This window comes from Zingiber officinale, chromosome 7A (genome assembly GCF_018446385.1).
Source record: "Zingiber officinale cultivar Zhangliang chromosome 7A, Zo_v1.1, whole genome shotgun sequence".
Classification (NCBI taxonomy): Eukaryota; Viridiplantae; Streptophyta; class Magnoliopsida; order Zingiberales; family Zingiberaceae; genus Zingiber; species Zingiber officinale.
Window position 1 is genome coordinate 90,447,357 of NC_055998.1, and position 14,329 is coordinate 90,461,685.

The 14,329-nt window shown below is 37.1% G+C and overlaps 1 protein-coding gene across 1 annotated transcript; it reads right to left on the reverse strand.

The window, feature by feature from the left end:
• Positions 1 to 2,042: 2,042 nt before the first annotated feature.
• Positions 2,043 to 2,417, reverse strand: LOC121999518 (pentatricopeptide repeat-containing protein At4g33990-like). The gene has a single exon (XM_042554189.1). It carries the CDS (start codon positions 2,415 to 2,417, stop codon positions 2,043 to 2,045), a length of 375 nt encoding a protein of 124 aa, XP_042410123.1.
• Between the last annotated feature and the right edge of the window lie 11,912 nt (positions 2,418 to 14,329).

A 14,329-nucleotide genomic window follows, 5' to 3' on the forward strand; every position in this document is an offset into this window, starting at 1 on the left:
CCGTTGACCCGGTTACGGGTTCGGGCTAGACCCGGGCCGGGTCCGGGCCATACCTGGCTCAGGGTCGAGTCTAGCTTTGGTCCGGCTCTCCTGTTCCGCAAGTCTATAATTCCTGACCTGTAACCCTTGGCTTCTGAGTTCCTACTCGACACGTAGGCCTAACTCTGGAATGCCACTTGTGCCCGACCAGGACCATCCTATAACCTGGCCCTTTGAACTCTACGTAGGCGGGATTTTTGACCACCACGTAGACTTGACTTCTGACAGCTAGCCACATGATCTTGACTTTTGCATGTATCGTGGGCTTGACTTCTGACCGTCCCATGGGCTTGACTTCTAACCGTCTCGTTGGTTTGATTTCCGACCACGTCCATTATCTGACCTCATTATCATGCATCGTATCGGGAGTGAAAATAAATTTTCTTTAAAATAAAAACTGCATACAAAGTTTAAATTAAATTGAAAACTTCATGCAAAATTTCCCGTGCACTAATGTCTAATGCAAAATTTTTATAAGACATCACTTCTAGAAATTGGATATTTGATTATAAAAAGAAAAGATAATCAGGGCACTCCTTTTTTAAAAAAAAAAACTTGAAAAACGACACTCTATCCTAATATTTTTATTAAAGATACTTTGCTTTTAATTTAATATTTAAAATTAATTTAATTAAAAAAATTATATATATATATATATATATATATATATATATATATATATATATATATATATATATATATATAACACTTTTATATTTAAAAAATTCTTTAAAGAAATCATTAATTAGTTGACATTTGGATTAATACTTTATTTTTAAAAATAATTTTGGAATATTAAAATAAAAGTATTTTCTAAATAACAAGTTAGATGGTGCGCTTTTAATATTTTTTTAAAAAAAATATTAATGATGGTGAAAGTCCTACTAAAATAATATAATTATCCTAAGTATAATATTCATATTATTATCTCCTACCTACCATATGTATTAAATCCTAAATTGGTCAGATAATTTAATATATTTAACAATATTTATGTTGATATTAGTAGTATAAAATTATAACTGTTACCATTTAAATGGTAAGAACTATAATTTTATAGTTACTATAATACAAATTTAATAATATTGATGTTACAATTGCTACAATATTGCAGCAGTCAATGATTTTATAATTGCCACATGATTTTATAATTGTTACCACGTAGATTTATGTTGTTCAATAATATTTATATTATAAAAGATAATATTCATATTATAGTAATTACGGATTTTAACTATAATAATTACTACAATTCACATTTATCATATTAATACAACTAGTGATAGGATTGATTCAAGATTAATATATATATATCTGTAAGAGATAAGAATACCGAATAATGTATTAAAGAAGAGTTATGTTATTTTAAAGGGACAAATGGAGGTGGATTAAAAATTTAAAAAAAAAATGCATGATTCCTATAAAATAAGAGACCTTTGATTTTTTTACCCTTTTTACTTTTTTATCCAATAGATTACTATAATTTTCATTGAAGGCGGATTTAAAGAAAATTGCATAAATATATAAAAAAAGGGTAACTAGTAGGTGACACTGAAGGCTATAATATTTGAGAACTTTCAAGCATGTGATACCCAAAGAACCGGTATTAGTGCACTCAATGCAAACAAATTTAGATCCCCTTTGTCCATTTGCTCTACAACTTTTTAGTAAAAAGAGCGAATATATATTCATATTTATCAAAACAAATATCTAGGCCGGTTCAACCGGTCGATTAATCGATTTATCAATTTATCGGTTCCGGTTAATTCCGATTTATCATGATTTATGTAAAATCAGTTAACCGACCGGTATTCTTACCGATTCTACCGATTCCGGTTGAATCGGTTCCGGTTGGTTAACCGGTTCCAACCGAAAACCGGTAAAGATTATTGGGCTTGGGTAAGTGGGCTTAGTCGGCTTGTGCGGCTTTAACTAAAGCCCAATTAAAACTTCTTAGAAAAAAATCCCACGTTGAGCGACCGCAGAAGCTAGACTTACTGGCGTTAATCGATCAGGTTGAATGCCACTCTGCTGCATCTCATTGAATAGATTAAGACATTAAGTGCAGAGTTAGCATCACCAGTTTGCTCATAGCAAGAAATGATAGAATTCCAGGTCACCAAATCTCTATCTACCATTCCCTTAAATACCTTCTGTGCTTCTTCCAAATGACCCAACTTCGCATACATGTCAATTAACGCATTAGACACAAACAAATCTGAATCCATACCGTGTTTGATGTAGTAAACGTGAATGCAAAGACCCAATAAAGGATTCTGCAGGGGTGTGCAAATTGGCAGAATGCTCATCACAGTGACCTTATCCATGGGCAACCCGAGCATCATCATCCGCTCAAACAATTCGGTGATCGCTGCCATCCTACCATTCTGACAAAGGCCGGAGAGCATCACATTCTAGCAACCCAAGTCTTTTATCTTCATTTCGTCGAACACCTTCCCGGCGTTGTCCGTGAACCCGAGCCTGGAGTACATATGGACGAAGGACACGGAGACGAAAACGTTACACACAAAGCCAAGCTTGCAGGCCAGGGAATGAATCTGCTTCCCCCACTCCAAGTCCCAGCAGGCTTTGATGGTGACAGGGTAGGTGAAGGAATCGCCGAATCGGGGTGGGAGGAAGGGGAAGGAGAGAGGATGAGACAGCGGAATCACACGAGGGCATCTTTGAGGAAGCCATGGTGGGAGTAGCATGCGATCATGGAGTTCCAGGTGATGGAGGTCTTGACGGGGGCGTGGCGGAAGGTGAGGACGGCGGAGGGGAGGTCGCCGAGGCGGGAGTAAAGGTTGAGAAGCTTGGTGACGAGGAAGGCGTCGCGGGCACGTCCGGAGACGAGGAGGAGGGTGTGGAGACTGGAGAGGTCGAGCGAGGCGAAGTGTGGCGCAGGAGACGAGGTGGCCGCTAAAGTCCACCATCTCGCCGGGGTCGCGTCATCCATGGACCGAACGGGGAAGAGGGTAGTGGGAGCGATTCAAAACCGTCGATGATGAATGAATGGAGTTCACCGAAGTCTTGCATTATGAGTCGCGCGATAGCTTGTTAGTCGGTTTCGGTTTACCGGTTAAATCGATAAAAAAATTCCAAACCAAAAATTGACCAGTAAACCGGTTAAAACCGGTTAACCGGAACAGGTTAAAACCGGTTAACCGGAACAGGTTAAAACCGGTTAACCGGTAAACTGGAACCGGTAAGCTACCGGTTTCGGTCTAATTTTCGGTTTCCCGATTTTTTTGCACAGCCCTACAAGTATCCTAGTTTCTAAATTATCAAAAAGAGCATAAAAAATAGTGATATTTCCTTCCTATCCCTCCCGCCAACCTCCTAAATTTCCTTCCCCTCCAACGTCATTTTCCAATGCATGCAAACCATAATTTAAGATTTATAAATCAAAAGCCGCTCATTTTGGTTCGGATGCATGTCACCTCATCATAGGTCTCACTTTAACTCTCTCTTTCGTCTTCATGTTCTTATATTGACAACTTTAACACGAATCTCTTCCTACTTTCCTATATCTCCCCCTGCATTTATGCGGTAGATTGCAATATAGTAAGCAGAGAGCTTGTGTTTTGTTGTAAGGCATTAAAGAGACATTAAAGAGTGTTATTTCGAAGGATTACTGCATTGAAGAAAATCGGCGTGGAAGGTCAAATTTCAAGCAAGACTACATTTGGTAGAAAAAGAGAGATACAGTTTAGTTATGTACGTATATTATTTCCTGAAAATTGTTCTGTAATATCAAGAAAGACTAGCATGTTATTCTTTAATCAAATCCATAAAGGTTTGACACCATAAATACCTTCACCTCGCTCAACCATTCCTATTATTATAAATTGTAATTTTGTTGATATCCAAAAACCTTAGTAGGTCCATCAGTGGTTTTCGGACAAAATCTATTGATGGACATAGAAAGGTCAGATTGCACCCAAATTAATTCCTGTGATTTTTTCATGCACTAAGAACTCCAACAGCGCCGTCTATTGTTGATTTAGATCTCTTCGAAGCTAATATAATGTTACGATAAATTTCATCCATAACATGGGCTTGATATTTTCCATATCAGACCCAACGTGGGCTTGATATTTTCTGTATCAGACCCACAGTGGGTCTGATATGGGAAAATATATTAGACCCTTTTTAATCGGCTCGCTCAACCCTTCTTAATGATTTCTATTTTCCTAAAATCCAAATACCAATGATTCTTACATTGTAACTTTGCTAACTTAGTTTGGAATTGATTTTTCAGAGATGATCATATTGCTGAAGAAATTCTCTCTGAAATATGGAATATGCTTGATGCAAATTTTGTTGTGGAACAACTAGCTAATACTCAATCTACTTCTGAGTATACTGGTGTAGGTAACACAAATATAAATACAAGCAATTTGACCTTTGATTTAAATGAAGAAGGAAGTCACCTAGAAGATGAGGTTCCAAATCCTGGTACGACACTTGTCAAATACTTTGATTCTACTTGGTGTGAGGTGGAAGAGCATCATATTCATATTTCAAAGGAATTACAATGCAATATAGATAGACAAGAGTTTTTAGCTAATGATATGTAGATTAAATAATATGAATTTCCCTCAGAGCAATATAGTGACTTAGAGGAGGAGTTCCTAATTGTTGATGATCCATATATTTTAAATTCTCGATTGCTGCAAAAGCCTATTGGAGAGGCAAGAGATGTGGATGAATTTTATGTTGGACATATTTTCCCTTCTCGACAAGAGTTCAAGAATGCACTTGTGAAGCATGTCATGAATAAGAATATGAGATATAACCTAGTTGAAATCTGGATAAATAAAGTGAAAGCAGTCTTCTTTAACCAACCATGTACATGGAGAGTGGTTGGGCGGGGTGATTTTTAGTTTAGTGTTATAAAATATGTAAAGGAACACCAATGTAGCACCGTAAGGGAAAGTGTTGATCATCAAGCCTGCTCTTCCCCATTTGTAGCATCTTTTATTGAAGAGCAATTTGTTTCTAACAAACAATACTAACTATGATTATATCTGATATAAAAGGTAAGTTTAGCATGACCATATTGATAGCCTGGGAGAAAGTGATGATAAAGGTGTTTAGAGATTATGATTAAGTATATAGAGATCTTCCACTATATCTGCGTGAGTTAAGAGTCAGGGATACTGAAACTTATGTGGCACTACATAGGAATGGTAACAATCAGTTCCAGCGATGTTTTTGGGCTTTTAGCTCATGTTGAGGAGTATTCAGGTTTTATCTATGCAAATTGATTGGAATTGATCCCACACATCTAAGAGGTAAGTATCCGGGTGTGTCGTTGATGGCTACATCAATAGATGGTAATGGGAATGCCCTCTCAGTTACCTTTAGAATCACTGAAGTTGAATGTGCATCTGTATGGGAGTGGTTTTTGGATCATACAAAGATATTTTTAGTTGTTGATGCACAGTCAATGAGCATAGTATCAGATAGACATCGTAGCATTATATCAGCAGTTAGGAACGTCTATTCGATCGCCCATCATGCTTTTTATTGCTACCACATGTCTTGCAACATGGTAAAGATACTGGCAGTAGGTCATTTTTAGGCTTGTTTTGGGCAGCAGCATGCGCAAACACAACACTCCAGTATGATCGCAAAATGCATTCCATATTTGAAAAACATCCAGATGCCCATAAGTGACTTCAGAACATTGACCCTAAAAGATGGGCTAATGCATGGTTTAGTGGGAGAAGGTACATAATGCTAACCACTAACTGTGTAGAGAGTTTAAATGCTTTGTTTAAGTATACATGTGAACTTCCCATAAACATGTTAATTGATAATACCAGAAGAAAAATAGCTCAATGGTTCTATAATCGAAGGGAAGAAGGCTCGAAATGGAAGGGTGATTTGACACCTAATGCTATTATAGAAATGGATTCAAGGAGAGAGAAAGCTAAACCATATAGAGTCCATCCCTACTCTCAATCTGAAATGGAAGTAGAGACCCGGGGTGCTTCATACATTGTTGATTTGGAAAGAAAATATTACAACTATGGAGAATTTCAAAATTCTGGATTGCCTTGGTCACATGCTATTACTGCAATCATTTATCAGAACATGGATACACTCCCGTATTGTGAGCATTATTTTCATTCGCAAAATTAGAAGGCCACTAACATGGATTGTATTTATCTTGGTCGAAGCAAAGAATTTTGGCCTTATGGTGTAAACAGTTTTATAGTTCTATGTCCCCATTGCCTTGTACAACCTGGTAGGTGAAAGAAGGCACGGATTGAGTCGAAACATAACGGGAAGGTAAAAATCAAATGTAGCCACTACAAACAACTTGGTCACAATCGAAGGACTTGTAGAATGTCGTCAGCCCCTGCTAATAGACTTACTGGTATATGTATGCAGAAATATTTTGTAAGCAAGAATATTATGGTTAATTTATATATTTTGTATGAAGGCAGAATGGATCCATATCTTTTGTATGTAGGCGATCCGGGAAAATATTGTATGTAGTACATCCATAGATTTTTTTTTTACTTGTATATGTTTTCATGAATTTGAAGAAAAATAGTTGTGTTGAGTTTTGTAAATTTTATATCTCTAATATGAGAATTGTAAATTGTCTAGATATTTCAAAGTGGGTGCTTGTAAATTGGGTTTCATCTGTAAGTTCTGACTAAATTACGATAAGTTGAATTGGGTTTTCATCTATATTTTCCCAACGATGGGCCTGATATTTTCCATATCAGGGCCAACTTGGGCTTGATATATTTCTATATCAGGCCCACTGTAATTCCTAGTGTGAGAATTGTATAGGTGAATAATAGATAGGGTTGTAAATTGAGTTTCAACTTTAAGTTACGACATAAAAATGAAGAATATAATATCATTATGCTTATAAGTTAAAACTTGAAAGTGTGCAGTGTTCATTGAATTCCAGCAAGTGCACTATTCTGATCCAAATGACATGACACAATAACTTCAATGGCAGTGGTTAGAACCTAGGTTTGATGTCATATCTACCTTCCCCTCAATTAACCCCTCCCATTCATTGATAGTTTGGTGAAATTAGACCTTTCTAGATCTATCAGTGGTTTTTGGTCAAAATCCACTGATGGACCTAGAGAGGTCAGATTGCACTCAAATCAATTCTTTTGGCTTTTGCATGCATCAAGGACTCCAACGATATCATCTATTGTTGATTTTGATATCTCTGGAGATGATCTAATCTTACGATAATTTTTAGCCAGAGCGTGTGCTTGATATATTTCCATATCAGGCCCACTGATGGGCCTGATATTTTCCATATCAGACCCAACAGTGGGCATGATATTTTCCATATCAGACCCAACAGTGGGCATGATATTTTCTATATCAGACCTAACTTGGGCCTGATATATTTCCATATCAGGCCCACTGTGATTCCTGGTGTGAGAATTGTATAGGTGAATAACATATAGGGTTGTAAATTGAGTTTCAACTCTAAGTTACGACATAAAAATGAAGAATCTCGTTGTGCTTGTAAGTTAAAACTCAAAAATGTGAAGTGTTCATTGAATTCCAACCAGTGCACTATTCCATGTCAAATGACATGACATAATAACTTCAACGATAGTGGTTAGAACCTAGGTTTGACACTAAATCTAACTCTTCCTCACTCAACCCTTCCCATTCATTGATAGTTTAGTGAAATGAGACCTCTCTAGGTCCATTAGTGGATTTTGGTCAAAACCCACTGATAGACCTATAGAGCCCACTGATAGACCTAGAGAGGTTAGATTGCACCCAAATCAATTATTGTGACATTCGCATGCATCAAGGACTCCAATGGTGTCGTCTATTGTTGATTTTGTTCTCTCTAAAGGTGATCTAATCTTTCGATAATTTTTAGCCAGAGCGTGGGCTTGATATATTTTCATATTAGGCCCAATGGTGGGCCTGATATTTTTCATATCAGACCCAACGATGGGCCTGATATTTTTCTATATCAGGCCCACTGTGATTCCTGGTGTGAGAATTATATAGGTGAATAACAGATAGGATTGTAAATTGAGTGTCAACTCTAAGTTACTACATAAAAATGAAGAATCTCATTGTGCTTGTAAGTTAAAACTCGAAAGTGTGCAGTGTTCACTAAATTCCAGCCAGTGCACAGTTCTGTGCCAAATGGAACAACACAATAACTTCAATGACAATGGCTAGAACCTAGGTTTGACACCATATCTACCTTCTCCTCACTCAACTCTTCCCATTCATTGATAATTTGGTGAAATCAGACCTCTCTAGGTCCATGAGTGGGTTTTGGTCAAAAACCACTGATGGACCTAGAGAGGTCAAATTGCACCCAAATCAATTCTTGTGGCTTTCGCATGCATTATGGACTCTAACGATGCCATCTATTGTTGATTTTGATCTCTCTGGAGGCGATCTAATCTTACGATAATTTTTAGCCAGTGCGTGAGTCTAATATATTTCTATATCAAACCCATCGATGGGCCTGACATTTTCGATATTAGGCCCAACGGGTGTCCTAATATTTTAAATATCAAGCCCAACTTGGGCCTGATATATTTCTATATCAGGCCCACTATGATTTTGGTGTGAGAATTGTATAGGTGAATAACAAATAGGGTTGTAAATTGAGTTTTAACTTTAAGTTACGACATAAAAATGAAGAATCTCATTGTGCTTGTAAGTTAAAACTCAAAAATGTGTAGTGTTCATTGAATTCCAGCTAGTGCACTGTTCCGTGCCAAATGGCATAACACAATAACTTCAATGATAGTAGTTAAAACCTAAGTTTGACACCATATCCATCTTCTCCTCACTCTACCCTTCCCATTGATTTATAATTTAGAGAAATTAGACCTCTCTAGGTCCATCAATGAGTTTTGGTCAAATCCCACGATGGACTTAGAGAGGTCAGATTGCACCCAAATTAATTCATGTGGCTTTCGCATGCATCAAGTACTCTAACGGTGCCATCTATTGTTGATTTTGATCTCTTTGGAGGTGATCTAATCTTATGATAAATTTTAGCTAGAGAGTGGGTCGGATATATTTTCATATCAGGCCCAAAGGTGGACCTGATATTTTCCATATTAGGCGTAATGGCGGGCTTTATATTTTCTATATCAGGCACAACTTGGGCCTAATATATATCTATATCAGGCCCATTATGACTCATGGTGTGAGAATTGTATAGGTGAATAATAGATAGGTTTGTAAATTGAGTTTCAACTTTAAGTTGAGACATAAAAATGAAGAATCTCATTGTGCTTGTAAGTTAAAACTCGAAGTGTGTAGTGGTCATTGAATTCTAGTCAGTGCACTATTTCGTGCCAAATGACACGACACAATAACTTCAATGATAGTGGTTAGAAACTAGGTTTGACACCATATCTATCTTCTCCTCACTCAACCCTTCCCATTCATTGATAGTTTGGTGAAATCAGACCTTTCTAGGTCTATCAATGGGGTTTGGTCAAAATCCACTAAAGGACCTAGAGAGGCTAGATAGCACCCAAATCAATTCCTGTGACTTTCGCATACATCAAGGACTCCAATGGTGTCGTCTATTGTTGATTTTGATCTCTCTAGAGGCGATCTAATCTTACGATAATTTTTAGTTGGAGCATGGGCCTGATATATTTCCATATTAGGCCCATCGATGGGCTTGATATTTTCCATATCTCATGCCCAACGGTGGGCCTAATATTTTCCATATAAGGCCCAACTTGGACTTGATATATTTCCATATTATGCCCACTGTGATTCTTGGTGTGAGAATTGTATAGGTCGATAACAGATAGGGTTGTAAATTTAGTTTCATCTCTAAGTTATGACATAAAAATGAAGAATCTCATTGTGATTGTAAGTTAAAACTCAAAAGTGTGCAGTGTTCTTTGAGGTGGCGTTTGATTTAAAGGTTTGGGAATGAGGGAATGAATTCATCCTAAACCTTGTATTTGGTTGATGAGAATGAAATCAAGATTTTAGAATGAAACCCAGAAACTTAGGTATGGATGAAACCCACCTCTTCCCTTGGATTTTAATGGAATATGAATAAGAATTAAGTTTTGGATGAAAATACCCTTAGTATATTTGTTCAATTTTTCTTTCATTTCTCTCTCTCCTTGTTCTCTCTCATCATACTTTCTCTCTCCTCATTTTATCATCATAATTTCTCTCTTAACATACTTTCTCTCTCCTCATTCTCTCTCATCACACATTCTCTACCATTTTCTCTTTGTATTCTCTCTCATTATTTTCTCTTTATTCATTCTCTCCTCATTTTTTCATCATACTTTCTCTTTCCTCAATCTCTCTTACCATACTCTCTCTCCATATTTTATCTCATCACAATTTCTCTCTCTTTATTCTCTTCCATCATACTCCCTCTTCTCATTCTCTCTCATCACACATTCTCTATCATTTTCTCTCTGTATTCTCTCTCATCACATACTCTCTCATTATTTTCTCTCTATTCATTCTCTTCTCATTTTTTTATCATACTTTCTCTCTCCTCAATCTCTCTTACCATACTCTCTCTCCATATTTTCTCTCATCACACTTTCTCTCTCTTCATTCTCTTCCATCACACTCTCTCTCCTAATTTTCTCTCTTCACACTTTCTCTCTCTTCATTTGTTCCATCACATTTTCTCTCATCACACTTTCTCATCATACTTTCTCTCCTCAATCTCTCAATTTCTCTCATCACACTTTTTCTCTCGTCATTTTTTCCCATCACTCTTTCTCTCTCAACATACTTTCTCTCTCATCATACTTTTTTCTCTTCTCAATCTTTCCTATCACACTCTCTCTCCTCATTTTCTCTCATCACACTTTCCCTCTCTTTATTTTTTCCCATAACACTTTCTCTCTCATCATTCTCTCTCATTATATGTTTTTCTCACATTCAACTTTCTCTTTCGTCTAATTTTTTCTCTTATTTTCCTCTAAGGGTAAAAAAAGAAATTTAGGTTCATTTCGATAGAAAATATTCAACTAACCAAACATTATTTTTAAGAATGATACTCAAGCTCATATCCATTCCCATTCCACAATATTATGATACACATTCTCATTCCGATTCCTAGGAGAGAACCAAATGCTACCTAAATTCCAGCCAGTGCATTGTTCCGTGCCTAATGGCACGACACAATAACTTCAATGACAGTGGTTAGAACCTAGGTTTGACACCATATCTATTTTCTACTCACTCAACCATTCCCATTTACTGATAGTTTGGTGAAATCAGAGTTCTCTAGGTCCATCAATGAATTTTGGTCAAAACCCACTAATGGACCTAGAGAGGTCAGATTACACCCAAATAAATTACCGTGGATTTCGTATGCATTAAGGACTCCAACGATGCTGTCTATTGTTAATTTTGATCACTTTGGAGGCGATCTAATCTTACGGTAATTTTTAGCCAAAGCGGGGGCTTGATATATTTCCTTATCAGACCCACCGGTGGGCTTGAAATTTTCCATATCAAGCCTAACTTGGGCTTGATATATATCTATATCAGGCCCACTGTGATTCCTGGTGTGAGCATTGTATAAGTGAATAACATATAGGGTTGTAAATTAAGTTTCAACTCTAAGTTACGACATAAAACTAAAGAATCTCATTGTGTTAGTAAGTTAAAACTCGAAAGTGTGCAGTGTTTATTAAATTCCAGCTAGTTCACTATTCAGTGATGTTACGCTTCCGCAAGTGCACGGATACGTCGTCAGTAATAAAAGATTATCAATCCCACGAGGACTGGTTATAAGCACTAGCGATTATTCACGTAGAATTAGCTAAACTACTGTTGGTTGTAAGTTAACTATTTCTTAGGAAGAAAGGAAATGGGGAAGTAGATGTGAGAACTAGCAAAAGAGAGAAAGGTTAACTTGGCTTGGGAAGAGTTCTGGGAGATCAGTTTTATTGTGGTGGAACCAAATATATCATGTTCTATCTTTTCCTCATTGTCAATTAACATGCATTCGCTGGAAGTTAAAGCTACTATCCTTAAGCACTAAACAGAGAAGATCCCTGTGAAATCCTGTTACGGTTAATCCCTGACACTAGGGTGCCTCGGTAGATCACAAGAATACAAATCTAATTGGTATCATTAGGAATAGAGATAGTGGTTTGGTTTGGGGTCTTACATCCTTGTGGAGAAATTGCCTCTTCTTTCAAGGGAGTATCCTAGATGTCCATGAACGGGTTACCCCTGTCACTAGGGCCCCTCGGGTATACGATCTAAGATCCTCTCTTTACGAAATTAGCAATTCCTACACAATCAACTAATATGACAAGGTAATCTCAGCAACAAGTCTCATGCAAATCAAATAGAAACAAGGCAAGCAAAATCATCCAATGAGTAAAGGCATAAACATGAGTCTTACATCAAACCATATCCACAACTACTCCCTGATCCTAGAACAAAGGATCTACTCCATAGACGTAGGAGAAAAACCCAAAGACATAATATAAGTAAGCATACAATCCTCAAACAAGAAGAGAGAAAGAGAAGAGATGCTTATCCAATTTTGTCAAGTAATCTTCGAATCCAATCCTTTGCTTCTGGAGTTGATGCGGTGATGAAGGTGATCTCAGATCGTTGAATGGAGGTCCGGGATAGCGTGGAACGACACCAAGGTAAATCTCTTCTGATGACTCGCCTCCACCCTGTGGAGAAGAGTTAAAATCCTTTATATAGTCTAGGGCACGGGCGTCACACGACCCGTGCCACGGCCGTGCGAGATCTGCACAACCAAGCTCTTCTTCTCTTCAGGTTAAGTGGCATGGCCATGCCACATCTGCATGACCGTGTCTTGCTTTGGCTCAGGCTACACTTCACGGCCATGTGAGGTTCACACGATCGCATGGATCTTAGTTGCTAGTTGTGAGGCACGGCCTTGCACGACCGTGCTCTGCTTTCTCTCGGGGAATGTCCACACGGTCATACAGGGTTGCACGAGCGTGCTCTTCTCTCTGTCTGGAATGGCCACACGGTTGTGCAGGGTTGCACGACCATGCTCTGCTTTGCTCCGGTGCATCGACAATCGCCGTTTTCGCTCCAAAAGTTGTCCCTGTCAACATAAAACCAAACAAAGAATAGATCTCTGACAAAAGAGTAATAAATACTAAATAAACGATAAGAGAGATGATTGTGCAAAGAATATATACAAATAAAGAAAGTGAATGTGCGTTAAAACATACATAAACGATCATAATATCTACGCACATCACACCCTTAGACTTGAACCTTTGCTGTCCTCAAGCAAAACATTGCAATCTATGTTCATGAGTTCTTATAGTGTATCATAATTCCTAGTGTACTCGCCTAATTCTATCAACTAGTTTCATTGATAAGCATGATTGTGGAGTAACCTAAGTATGACCTAAGCATAAGTTCTTTATGCTCGGTGCAATAAGTAACTCAAACTCTTCAAGTTTCAATTTTCTGTCCTAGTCAAGTCATCATACAATTGAGTTCATAATGTTCTCGGTGATAGGCACTTACTTGCCACACACTTGGTTCATTTTCCTTAAATTACAAAAGGTCTTAAAGGATACTACTCGGAATCAAGAGAAACATAACATTTATTTCCCCAATAATATAACTCGGTCTCAAAGGGGTAAATTGTTAGTTTCCACTCATGACAACTATTTTTTATCCCTTATTCAACTCTTATTATTATTATTATCATTATTATTATTATTATTATTTTTGGTGTTATAGAGGTGTAGTACTAATCACAAATGCCAGATGCATATGTTGGGATTTAGATTTTTTCAAATGAACTTCCATGATTCGAGGTCATCAGTAACCAAAATATAACTAAGGAATCCCAATGGGAACAAAAGTATTAAGCAAATTGGATGAATCATAACTATTTCAAAATATTTCTACTATTCAAGCTTAAGTACTTAAGTGAAATGAAAGTAAGATCCTTAAGGTTAGGCCAAGACTTATACTAAACTCCGTACAATACTTAGCTTATTTTATGCTACTAAAGATAGAGAAAGGAGGTACACCAAGCATACTAACACTATCTCTACAACACATGAACTAAGAAATTACACGTGTTAGTCATTTTGCTATTGGACAAGTCAGCAGAGGAAGTAGAAGGTTTGATGTTCTCAAATATACCTCAAAATTTCAAAATAAAAACGATGAAAAACTACAAGTAGAAAAAGGAAGTGCAAATGAGATGTAAGAAATATGAAATTAAAAAAAAAATAAAAATGAAATACAAGTAGATAAAGAAAACTAAATAAATTTGCAGAAAGAA